This window comes from Spermophilus citellus (assembly GCF_964194105.1).
Source record: "Spermophilus citellus genome assembly, chromosome: X".
In the NCBI taxonomy this organism is placed as follows: Eukaryota; Metazoa; Chordata; class Mammalia; order Rodentia; family Sciuridae; genus Spermophilus; species Spermophilus citellus.
In genome coordinates this window covers 87,383,278-87,395,703 of record NC_138190.1, presented here as the reverse complement: position 1 = coordinate 87,395,703, position 12,426 = coordinate 87,383,278, and the positions used below count along the sequence as shown (strand labels likewise).

The window sequence follows — 12,426 nt, the reverse complement described above, 5'->3', positions numbered from 1 at the left end:
GAAGGAAGGCTCAGAAGTAACCTTTATAATTTATATTATTTGTTTGAAACTAGTGAGCTATTTAAACACATTAAAAGTAAATGATGATGTTACATTATGATTTTTCTACCTCAGTAAAGGTGATTTCTTCAACTTGCTTGAAATCAGCAGTCTATGAAATAAAACATAATAAACAGTGAAGTTATTTTATGATTGCTCTATTTCAGTAAAGCTTCAAGAGTGCTATAACTATTCTTTTTTTAATATTTTTTTAAGTTTAGTTGGACACAATACCTTTATTTTATTTATTTATTTTTATGTGGTGCAGAGGATTGAACCCAGTACCTCGCACATGCTACGCAAGTGCTCTAATGCTGAGCCACAACCCCAGCCCCATACAACTATTCTGAACTTAGTTTTACATTTAGTAGGCCCTCAATAAATGCTGCTGACTAACAAGAGTATAAAGCCCAGGCAACACATGGATTGAAAAACTCAAGAGTAAAGATATCAGTTCTCCCCAATCCGATCTATAAGTTTAATGCAATTCTGATCAAAGCAAGGCTTTTTGTAGATACAAACAAGCTTATTCTAAAATTTATACAGAAATATATAGGCTCTAGAATGGTTTAAACCATCTTGACAAAGAAAAATGAAGTGAGAAGTTTTCTGATTTTTAAAACATTGCTTTGAGATGTGCTGGAGAGATTGACACATGGATCAGTTGAACAGAATAAAGAACCCAGAAATAAACACTCACAAATACGTCCAACTGATTTTTGGCAAAGGTGTGAAGGAAATAATACAATAAAGGAAGAATAATAAATGGTGCTGGATCAATTGAACATTCTTAAGCAAAAAAAAAAAATGAACCTGGAACTAAACCTTATACTTTTACAAAATGAACTAAAAAATGGATTGGAGACTTAAGTATAAAATGTAAAACTTTTAGAAAAGAAAAAGGAGAAAGTATTTGGGATCTGGGCTAAGAAAGACTCCTTAGATTTAACACAAAATGCAAGATCCCTTAAAGAAAATAAATTTAATAAATTAGACCTCATCAAAACTAAAACTTTTGCCCTTCAAAAGATCCTGTAAAGAGGACGAAAAGACGAAGCTACAGTCTAGGAGAAGATACTGGCAAACTACACATATGATCAAAGACTTGTATTCAGTATATAAGGAAAACTCTTCAAACACAACAATAAAGTCATTTCAGAAAATGAGCATAAGGCATGAACAGATGCTTTACTAAAATGTATGTATCTGTGCAAAATGAACACATGAGATGTTCAATATTGTAGCTATCAGGGAAATACATACAAATTATTATTGCAATGAAATCACTATATACCTATCAGGATGGTTAAATTTTTTTAAATTTTTAAAAATGGTGATATTATGGCTTTTGGGGAACAAAGGCAGAATGTTACGGTTTAGATGTGGTATACCCCCCAAAACCTCGTGTGTGAGACAATGCAAGAAGGTTCACAGAGAAATGATTGGGTTGTGAGAGTCTTAATCAAATTAATGAATTAATCCTCAGGGATTAACTAAGTGGGAACTGAAGTTGTAAGGTGTGGCTGGAGGAGGTGGGAATTGGGGGTGTGGCTTTAGGTATATATTTGGATCTAGTGAGTGGAGTCTCTCTGCTTTCTGATCACCATGTGAGCTGCTTTCCTCTGCCACACTCTTCCTCCATGATGTCCTGCCTTACCTCGAGCTCTAAGGAATGGAGCTGGCCTTCTATGGACTAAGACCTCTGAAACTGTGAGCCCCCAAATAAACCTTTCCTCCTCTACAATTGATCTGGTCAGGTCTTTTAGTGACAGCAGTGGAAAAGCTGGCTAAAACAGAAATTGGTACTGAGAGTGGGATTTGTTGCTGTGATTAGCCTGACCGTGTGGTTTTTGATCTTTTGGGAATTGGTGAGAGGAATTTTGAGATGTGTGGCAGTGCAAGCTGGAAATGCTTTAGATTGTTGTAAGTGGAGTTTACAGGGCTATTATAAGGGAGCTCAGAAGACCAGAATGCCAATAGGATTGTGGTCAGTGAAGACAGGGCTCAAGAGGGTTCAGAAAAGGAGAACTCTATTGGAATTTGGAATAGAGGCCATTCATACCATTCATGTTATGTTCTGGCTGAGAAGTTGTCTACATTTTGCCCCTGTCCTGAGACTTTCTGTGGAGATGATTTTAAAAGCAATGGACTGGGGCTGGGGATGTGGCTCAAGCGGTAGCGCGCTCGCCTGGGATGCGTGCGGCCCGGGTTCGATCCTCAGCACCACATACCAACAAAGATGTTGTGTCTGCCGAGAACTAAAAAAATAAATATTAAAAAAATTCTCTCTCTCTCTCTCTCTCTCTCTCTCTCTCTCTCTCTCTCTCTCTCTCTCTCTCCTCTCACTCTTTCTTTAAAAAAAAAAAGCAATGGACTTACTTTTTTAAATGTTTTTTTTAGTTGTTAGTGGACCTTTATTTTTTATTTATGTGTGGTGCTGAGACTCAAACCCAGTGCCTCAAACATGCTGGGCAAGCACTCTGCCAACTGAGCCACAACCTCAGTCCCCAAGCAATAGACTTTATAATCTGGTAGAAGAAATGTCTAGGTAACATAGCATTCAGATGTCAGCAAAGATATTGCTGGCAAATTTTAGCCAAATTTATTGTGATATTCAGGAGCAGAAAGCAGAGCAGAAATATTTGAAAAACTTGAACTTGAAAGGCAGGAGTAAAACTGGAGCTAAGAAAGTTGCAGTTGTTAAAGACATTACTGACACTAAAGAAATGCTAAGGACTTTGCCTAGAGACTATTAGAAAGATGGCTTAAGGGCATCTCAGGAGCTGGCAAGACCACACCTCTCTCAGGCTCAAGGGAGTAAAAGTGAAAATTCTCTTGAGAAGAGACCAGTGAGGAATCCTTCTGTACAAGGGGACCTGGAAAGCTTTTTCAATATGCTCAGCCACCCAGACACTGAGAGGCTGCTGCAGCTAGGGTCCATGGAGGCTTGGTACTGCTCAAGATGGCAGCAGACCTTGGCGTCAACCACATGGTGCTGGTTCTGCAGGAATGCAGGATGCTGGAGTTAGGGGGTCATGGAGGCTTCCACCAAGATTTCAAAGGAAGGCCTTGGAAGCCAGGCAAATTGCAGCAGGGTCTGAGTCCCTGCAAGCACTCTCTGAGAAAGCAAGGTATGGAGATTTGAGGAGGAAGCCAAAGCTGCCGTGGAGACCCCCGAGATTAAGAAATGCCAGTGACATGGGATACTGTCCTAGGAAAGCCACAGGAATTGAGCAGAGACAAGCCAAAGAAAAGCCACTTGCATTGTAACCAACATGGCCACAGGGGTGGAGTTATAAAAGCCTTTTGGAGAGAACATCACAATGCCATGTGCCCCAGATGTTGGACATAGAGCTACAGGACTTGTGTGCCCAGCTGGATTTCCATTTTCCCTTGGTCCTATCCCTTCTTTCTATGTCCCTAATTTGGAAATGGAAATGTTTACTCTGTACCATTATATACTGGGTACTTGTAAATCGCTTTTAATTTTACAGGAGCTCAAAATGTGAGTTGTCTTGAGCCTCAGAAAAGACTTTGGACTTGAATATTGAGCAATCTCTGAACTATTGAGACTATGGGGACTCTTTGGAATGGACTAAATGTATTTTGCATCATCAAATAAGCATGAGCCTTTGGGGGCTTGGGATGGAATGTTATGGTTTAGATGTGGTATCCCCCAAAAGCTCATATGTGAGACAATGCAAGAAGGTTCACAGGAGAAATGACTGGGTTGTGAGAGTCTTAACCCAATTAGGGAATTAATCACCTGATAGGGATTAACTAAATAAGTAGTAACTAAAGTGGTAGGGTAAGGCTAGAGGAGGGGGAAATTGGGCATGTGGCTTTAAGGTATATATTTGGATCTGGTGAGTGGAGTGTCTCTCTGCTTCCTGATCACTATGTGAGCTGCTTCTCTCTGACACACTCCTCCTCCATGATGTTCTGACTTACCTTGAGCCCTGAGAAATGGAGTCAGCCTTCTATGGACTAAGACCTCTGAAACTGTGAGTCCCAAATAAACCTTTCCTCCTCTACAACTGTTCTGGTCAGGTCTTTTAATCACAGCAGTGAAAAAGCTGACTAAAAGATGACAACACCTAATGTTGATGAAGAGGTAGATAAACTGAATCACATTATTGGGGTGGAAATATAAAATGGTACCTTCCTCTGAAAAAAGCATGGCAGTTCCTTATGAAACTAAATATGTAACTGCCATACAACCCAATAATTGCACACCTGGGCATTTATCCCAGAGAATTGAAGATTTATGTTCACTCAAAAAACCTGTTCACAGTTTTGCTTGAAATGGTCAAAAACTAGAAACAACCCAGATGTCCAGTTAAACACATTGGTACATTCATATTAATGAATACTACTCAGCAATAAAAAGGAACAAACTATTAATGCATGCAAAAGCTTACATGTATCGTAAGGGCATTATGCTGAGTAGGGAAAAAGCTACTCTCAGATATTATATACTGTATGTTTCCACATAGATGATATCCTAAAAATTACAGAGATGAAAAACCAGGAGTGTAAGGTAGAAGGGAGGTGGGTATGATTATATGAGGGCAAGTTGAGAGATCCTTGAGGTGATGGAAGTATAGTATTCTAACAATGTAGGTGAGTGCATAAACCTTCACATGGGATAAAACTGCATAAAACTAAATACATGCACCAAACACATGAGTACAAGTAACATGGGATTTGAATAAGACTGGTGAACTGTAATAATGTTAGTTTCCTGTTTATAATTATTATATTATACATTTGAAAAATGATATAATGGGGGAAACTGGGAAAGGGGCATATAGTAGCTCTCTTTTATTTCTTAAAATTACATGTGAATCTAAAATTATTTCAAAATAAAAAGTTCAATTGAACAAAATAAGTCAAACCACAGTACTCCTGTAGCTTACCAAAGTTTCTGCAAGCCTGAAGTAATTCCCAAATCTCAGGTTCTACATGGGTTCATTTTAAAACTATATCTTGAGGGCTGGGGTTGTGGCTCAGTGGTAGAGCACTCACCTAGCATGTGTGCACCCTGGGTTCAATCCTTAGCACAACATAAAAATAAGTAAATAAAATAAAGGTATTGTGTCCAACTACAACTAAAAATAAATATTTAAAAAAACCTATATCTTGAAATCCAAAAATAAAAACATGAGTTTCAAATTCATGGTCTTTTCCAGACCCCTAACAACTAGCCTTAAAAACAGGTCTATTTTTATTCATTGCTATATTCCCAATGTCTAACACACAATGTCAAACATTTAGCCCACTTTCAAATGTTTAATGAACATAAATGAATGAGCAAATTAATTTTTAACTGACTTTCTTCCTTTTCTTCCCGCTCATTATCCTCTTCTCATCCACCCAGCAGACACACAAATAGCATGAGACTCACCTTTTGTTTTGTTTTCCGGAATCTTTTCTTTCTGACATTCTTAAGTGGTGGAGTAACTAAAATAAATACAACATGGTGAAACATACTTATAACTGAAGGTATCTACATGTCTATCAAAATTTGATAGAGGGATCATACTATAAGCTACTGGTTCATGACATGCCTTCCTTTAAGAATGTTTGTGAGTCTAATAAACCAGGAAAGGGGTCCCTGATTCAGCAGATAAATACAGTCAGCCAGAATGAGCAAGGGGCAGGTGACTTACTGCCATGCTTCCAGATATATTTTTTTTCTGTTTCCCTTTCGTTATTCCCTGTTATATTGGCATCAGTAGAGGTAATTGGTTCTTCCGGAGAAGAGTGAAGATCACCATCAGCACTGCACACAAGCATCTACATGCAAAGATAAAACATAAAAATAAATAAATAAAATAAAGGTATTGTGTCCAACTACACAATACCTTTTAGTAGCAAAGATAAAAAGTTGACTATAGCCACAAATCTTGGGTTAGTAATGAATCATGAACATTCTTACCACCATATATCCTGGAGCACAGAGGAGACTGATACTTGGTATTTCCAGAAAACCTAGTATTATGTAATATACATTCATATTCTCTCTCTTGCTTTCAAATTCTTTCTCACTCTCTCATTCTTATTCTTTCTCTCTCTCCCCTCTCTCTCCTCTCTCCAACAGCACTGTGTATAGACTGTGAACTTTTTTTTTAACTGGAGTGTTTACCATTGCAGAGAGAATATGTTAAAAATGCATACATCTTAGCATTTTGATCTAGAAAAGAAATTAGAAAGCAATAATAGAGATGATGAATAAGAACCAATTTAAAGCTCCAGAGTTAACATACTACTTTATGTTAAAGTTCAGAAGATTCCAGCTGTTCGTATTTTTTATTTTTTTTTAGTTGTCAATGAACCTTTATTTTATTTATTGATATGTGGTGCTGAGAATTGAACCCAGTGCCTCACACATGCTAGGCAAGCACTCTGCCATTGAGCCACAACCCCAGCCCCGTATCTTTTAATTAATAAAAGTCACTATAAATGGCAAGTAGGTGATTATAAAAGATATTTGAATGAAATAAGGTAGGGAAATTTCAAGATAAAACACTAAATCAGAAGTTAATTTTTTTCCTGTGCAATTTATCTGGAAATCAGAAATGGCAAGTAATCTTTCACCAAGTAGAAAGGAGTAATGGGAGAAAACAAAAGGGATTCTTGAAGGATGTGAGGGCTAGAATACTAAGACAATTAGTTCATACCTGGGAAATATCTGCAGTTTTGTAAAAGTTTTTTTTATCAAGAGTTTTCAGGCTTCCAATGACACAAGGCAAATCAACCAGCTTAGCAGATAGTGCGACATCTTCTACCTCAACAACTGCATGACGTCTATCAGCTAAAGAGAAGAAGAGAAGATTAAAGTTGACATTTTCCTGATGAATTCCTAAGCCTCCTAGGTTTTAAATAATGAAGACTTATGTGGGACAGATTAGTTTTTCAGTGAAACCCACTATTTCTCAAAATGTTAGAACTATGTACACAATTGGTAAATTCTGAGAGAAAAGAAGGGAGAGTACATGGAGTTCATTATCCCAGCATATGTCACTCATTCAAAAGTAGCTAAGTTTCTTAGTAATGATTGTGAACTAAATTTGGTTGAAGGAGAAAATTTATCATTTTCATCCAGAAAGGCAAATTCAATTCATTTAAATAAATTCCTTATTTTATTTATTTTTAATTTTTTTCATGGATCACTTTCTTTTTATAGAGAGGATAGAATATCATATATATTCTTTTTAGCATTCCTCTTTTAACTTTAACAGTGTATTCTGGAAGGCATACCATATCAGTTCATTGAAATCTTGATCATTCTTTTTTTAATAGATGCATAGTACTCCTTGTGGATTTATCGTAGTTTATATAATCACTCACTTAATCTCTCTCCCATATATCTACATTTATTTCAAAACTTTACAATTACAAAGCATTTTATAATGAATAACCTCCTGCACACATATTTTTGTTTTATTGACGAAAGTATGTCTTTGGGGTACAGGCCCACAAAGTCACTCGTTGGACTGAAAGGTAAATGTACCTGTAATTTTATTAGGTATTGCCACATTTCCCAACAGAAGGGTTAAACAATTTGCATTCCCACCAGTAATGTATGGAAAGTGCCTGTTTCTACACAACTTTTGACAACAGATACATTCTTTATTTAAAAAAAATTTTAGTTGTTGTAGATGGACACAATATCATTATTTAATTTATTTTTATGTGGTGCTGAAGATCAAATCCAGTGCCTCACACATGTGAGGCAAGTGCTCTACCACTAAGCTGCAGTCCCAGTCCCACATTCCTTATTTTTTAAGAGACATTCAATAATGTCATCATATATGTGTTTTCAAAGGGTTGGATGAAGAAAGAGTGTGATCTTACATTGATGCTACATATCAAGTTAAAATCTCTAGCTGGGAGCGGCTGGGGTTGTGGCTCAGTGGTAGAGCACTTGCCTCGCATGTGTGAGGTACTGGGTTCGATCCTCAGCACCACATAAAAATAAATAGAAATTTTAAAAAAAATTCTAGTTGGCTTCACAATGATAAAACTCTATACTTCAGAAATGTTCTGAACTCTAAGTCATGCTCAAATGTCTCCAATATGAATAAAAGAGGATTTTGGTATAATTTTCTAATATTAAGTGAAAACAGAAGATGCAGAACCATGTTTAACAAAATCTTTTTGTGTGAATTAACTTTTAAAATACAGAGAGATAATTTATAGTATTATATATAAAACTTTCTCTGTAAGAAAACACAAGAAGAAAGAATTAATACTGGCTATATTTGGTATCAAGGTTGGGACACTGAAGCAGGCAAGCTTCATTTTTCCTTTTGAATTTATCTGTTTTAAGTTTTCTAACCATGAACTTGTATCATCTTTTATTTTTAAAGTGAAAATAGAGTTAATAAAGTTAAATAGAGTTAAGTGAGTAGTGGGATTATTGGCCACATTTTATTTTCTTCTTTATACACTTTTCTGTATTTTAAGAAAGCTAACAAAAATCAATCTATCTATCTATCTATCTATTGGTACTGAGGATTGAACCCAGGGGCACTTAAACACTGAGCCACATTCCCAGCCCTTTTATTTTTTATTGTAAGACAAGGCCTTGATAAGTTGCTTAGGGCCTTGCTAAGTTGTTCAGGCTGGCCTTGAATTTGCAATCCTCCTGCCTCAGCCTCCCAAACTGCTGGGATTACAGATGTGCGCCACCACACCTGGCTAACTATTTATTTGGTGTGTGTTTTAAGCAAACTCTAGATGAAAGCATTTATTTACTTTTTCTTTGGGCTTTTTTTAGAATTAACATGATTTTTAATTGACAATCATATTACATTTATGGGGTACAATGTGATGCTTTGATATATGTATACAATGTGGAATGATTAAATCAACGTAATTAACATAGCTTTGCTTAATAGTTTTTGGAGTGATACATTTGAAATTTACTTTTTTGGGGAGGGTACCAGGGATAGAACTCAAGGGCACTCAACCCCTAAGCCTCCACCCCAGCCCTATTTTATATTTTATTTAGAGACAGGGTCTCACTGAGTTGCTTAGTGCCTCGCTTTTGCTGAGGCTGGCTTTGATCTCACAATCCTCCTGTCTCAGCCTCCAGAGCTACTGGGATTACAGGCATGTACCTCTATGCCCAGCTGAAATTTACTTTCTTGCTAGGCATGGTGGTGTGGCCTATAGTTCTAGCTACTTGGGAGCAGAAGTATTGATTAAATCTAGGAGTATAAGCACCTTGGCAGCATAGCAAGCTCCTATCTCATAAGAAATAAAAAGAAGAGAAATGAAATTAACTTTTTTGTTATTTTGAAATATATATTATTACTGAGTATAGTAACCCTGCTGTGAATGGATCTGAAAACTTATCCCTTCTGTCTAGCCAAAACTTTGAACCTGCTGACCAGCAATTCCCTATTCCCTCTCTCTTCCCCCACCAGTGCTCATCAGTCTCTGGTAATCACCAATCAACTTTCTGGTATGAACTCGATTTTTGAGGTCATACTATATTTGTTTTTCTGTGCCTGGCTTATTTGACTTAGCACAATGTCTTCAATATTAATCCATGTTGTTCCAAACGACAGAATTTCACTCCTTTTAAAGACTGAATAGTACTCCCATAGAGTACCAAAATTTTCTTTATCTATTCATTCCTTGATGGACACTTGGTTAATTCAATATCTGAGCTATTATGAATAGTACCACAATAAATATGGGATTACAGCTATCCCTTCAACATACTGATTTCAATTTCAAATTTCAATTTATATTCCCATAAATGGAATTGTGGGATCATACGGTAGTTCTAATTTTAGTTTGTTGAGGAACTTTCATACTGATGGCTGTAGTGATTTACATTTCCACTAACAGTGTGCAAGGGTTTCCTTTTCTCCACATCCTCATCAAAACTTATTTTTCTTGCTTTTTTTCCATGTTTTATTGGTACATTATAGTTGTACATAATGGTGGTATTTGTTGTTACATATCCATACATACACACAATATAATTTGGCCAATATCTTTCCCCAATATTTACTATGCCCTCCCCTTTTCCCTCCCCCTGGTTCCTTTCCTCTACTCTCTTGATTTTCCTTTGATTTTTATGAGATCCTCCCCTTGCACACCTTTCTTTTACATTTTCCTCTCCAGTTTCCACATATGAAGGAAAACATGTGACCTTTCACCTCCTGAGTGTGGCTTATTTTGCTTAACATAAGATTCTTAAGTTCCATCCATTTCCTGCAGATGACATAATTTCATTTTTCTTTATGGCTAAATAAACCTCCATTGTATATATATATACCATATTTTCTTTATACATACATCTGCTGATGGATACCAAAGTGGGTTCCATGGTTTAGCTATTGTGAATTGTGCTGCTATAAACATGGGTATGCATGCATCGGTGTTGTATGATGATTTTAATACTTTAGGATAAATATTGAGGAGTGGTATAGCTGGGTCAAATGGGGGTTCCATTCCTAGTCTTTTGAGGAACTTCCATACTAATTTCCATAGTGGTTGTACTAATTTACAATCTCACCAATGGTGTAAAAGAGTTCCATTTCCTCCATATCTTCTCCAGCATTTTTTATTGTTTCTACTTTTTTTTTTCAGTACCAGGGATTGAACTCACGGGTACTTGACCACTAAGCCACATCCCTAGTCCTATTTTGTATTTTATTTAGAGACAGGGTCTCACTGAGTTGGTTAGCACCTTGATATTGCTGAGGCTGGCTTTGAACTGGAGATTCTCCTGTCTCAGCTCCTGAACTGCTGGGATTACAAGCATGCACCTCTGTACCCGGCTATTATTTATATTTTTGATGGCTAACACTCTGTGTGTGGCTCTCTAAACCATGATTCCATCAAGATAGAGACTATACTCCATTCTTTTTTTTAAAAAAATTTAGTTGTTGATGGACATTTATTTATTTATTTATTTATTTATATGTGGTGCTAAGAATTAAACCCAGTGCCTCACACATGCTAGGCAAGTGCTCTACCACTGAGCCACAACATCAGCCCCAGTAATGGAGTCAAACTCAACACCACAGTGGTGGCTACCTAATCTATTCTTTTTCACATGTTTAGTACCTAGCACAATGCCTGGCACATGGCAACCACTTAATAAATCATTATTCAGTGTATGGTGAATGGATATTAACTACTTACGAGATAAGTCAATTTTTAGTTTATCCTTCATTTTGACAGTTCCAGAATGTATTAAGCTCCTGACAGTAGAAGCATGCTCCTACAAAAGAGGTAAATTGAAAAATCACAAGTGTTAATTGTGTATTCAGCATCAAATAGAAAAGATATATCAAATAGAACCCTCCCTTAAATAAAACCTTACATATCCCAAATGTTTCTAACAATTCCATGTACCAAGAGAGACCATGCATTATATACATTAAATTAGGATAAGGACAACTCCAATTTCATCATTATCTTTTAGTAGCTATAGTTAGTATCTTCTCTCAGCTCTAAATTTCTGCCCCTCTCTACTACCCTTCAGTAGTAGTTGCTAAGAAAAGGCTTTGCTACCATTTACTAGGTATATTAATTAACCCCAACTGGAGAACTATCTTTTTGAGTCCCATCCCTAACACAGCTTCCTAAGCTAAATAATGTTTGAGTATATGTATCAATGGGGGAAGAGATTCAAACACAATGTTTGAGATGAGCTTTGATAGCCTTGCATGGTGATCAATTCTCAGAAGATAAAGTTCTGGTCCTTCTCACTGCCCCTTTTGAAGTGACAAAAACAATTTTAGAAACCTTATTTTGGCTTTCCAGGAATAGGCTGTTAGTGTTTGTGATAAGTGACTAGATATGTCCCAGTTGTTTTGCCAGGGAATCAACCCATGTGATAGCTGACATGTATGCTGCTAGAAGAATACACACAAGAATAGGACTGCTTAGTAGAATATGATTCCTAGGAAATATTCTCAGTTTTTATAGCTTGAAATAGAAATGTTACAGAATCCAAGCAGAACTATACTTTTACACCAAAGATATTCTCTCTGAGACACAAAAGTTTCTTACCGGAGGCAGACGCAATATAAACTGGTTCTCAAGTTCATGAGGAGGTTCATCCTGATTTTTACTCATCTCTGTTTTGGGGTTCATGAAAACAAAAGGAAAAAAAAACAAGAGAAAGTCACTAAAAACTCCTCTTACTCCCTCTGCTGACCACTTTTGATAGTACTGGTTAAATTATACAAGATCTTGCCCATAATCCTCACTGGAATGATGTGTACAGTTCAGCAACATCTTATTTCACATATCTTGATTATATCTAAAATTCCACCATATCTCCCCTCCAAGTATGCAAATTTTCCTAAGTCAATCCAAATTACATGATGTAATCTGATAAACAAATGAACT

General features: G+C 36.6%; 1 protein-coding gene across 1 annotated transcript in view; it reads right to left on the bottom strand.

The window, feature by feature from the left end:
* Positions 1 to 12,150, bottom strand: part of TAF7L (TATA-box binding protein associated factor 7 like) — a gene marked incomplete at both ends in the record, with an annotated part of 35,686 nt that extends 23,536 nt beyond the window's left edge. The window contains 6 exons of the mRNA XM_081277719.1: positions 110 to 151; positions 5,447 to 5,502; positions 5,712 to 5,838; positions 6,723 to 6,856; positions 11,212 to 11,290; positions 12,085 to 12,150. Coding sequence (XP_081133845.1) covers positions 110 to 151; positions 5,447 to 5,502; positions 5,712 to 5,838; positions 6,723 to 6,856; positions 11,212 to 11,290; positions 12,085 to 12,150 — 504 coding nt within the window. The remainder of the gene's footprint in view (positions 1 to 109; positions 152 to 5,446; positions 5,503 to 5,711; positions 5,839 to 6,722; positions 6,857 to 11,211; positions 11,291 to 12,084) is intronic.
* Positions 12,151 to 12,426: the final 276 nt, after the last annotated feature.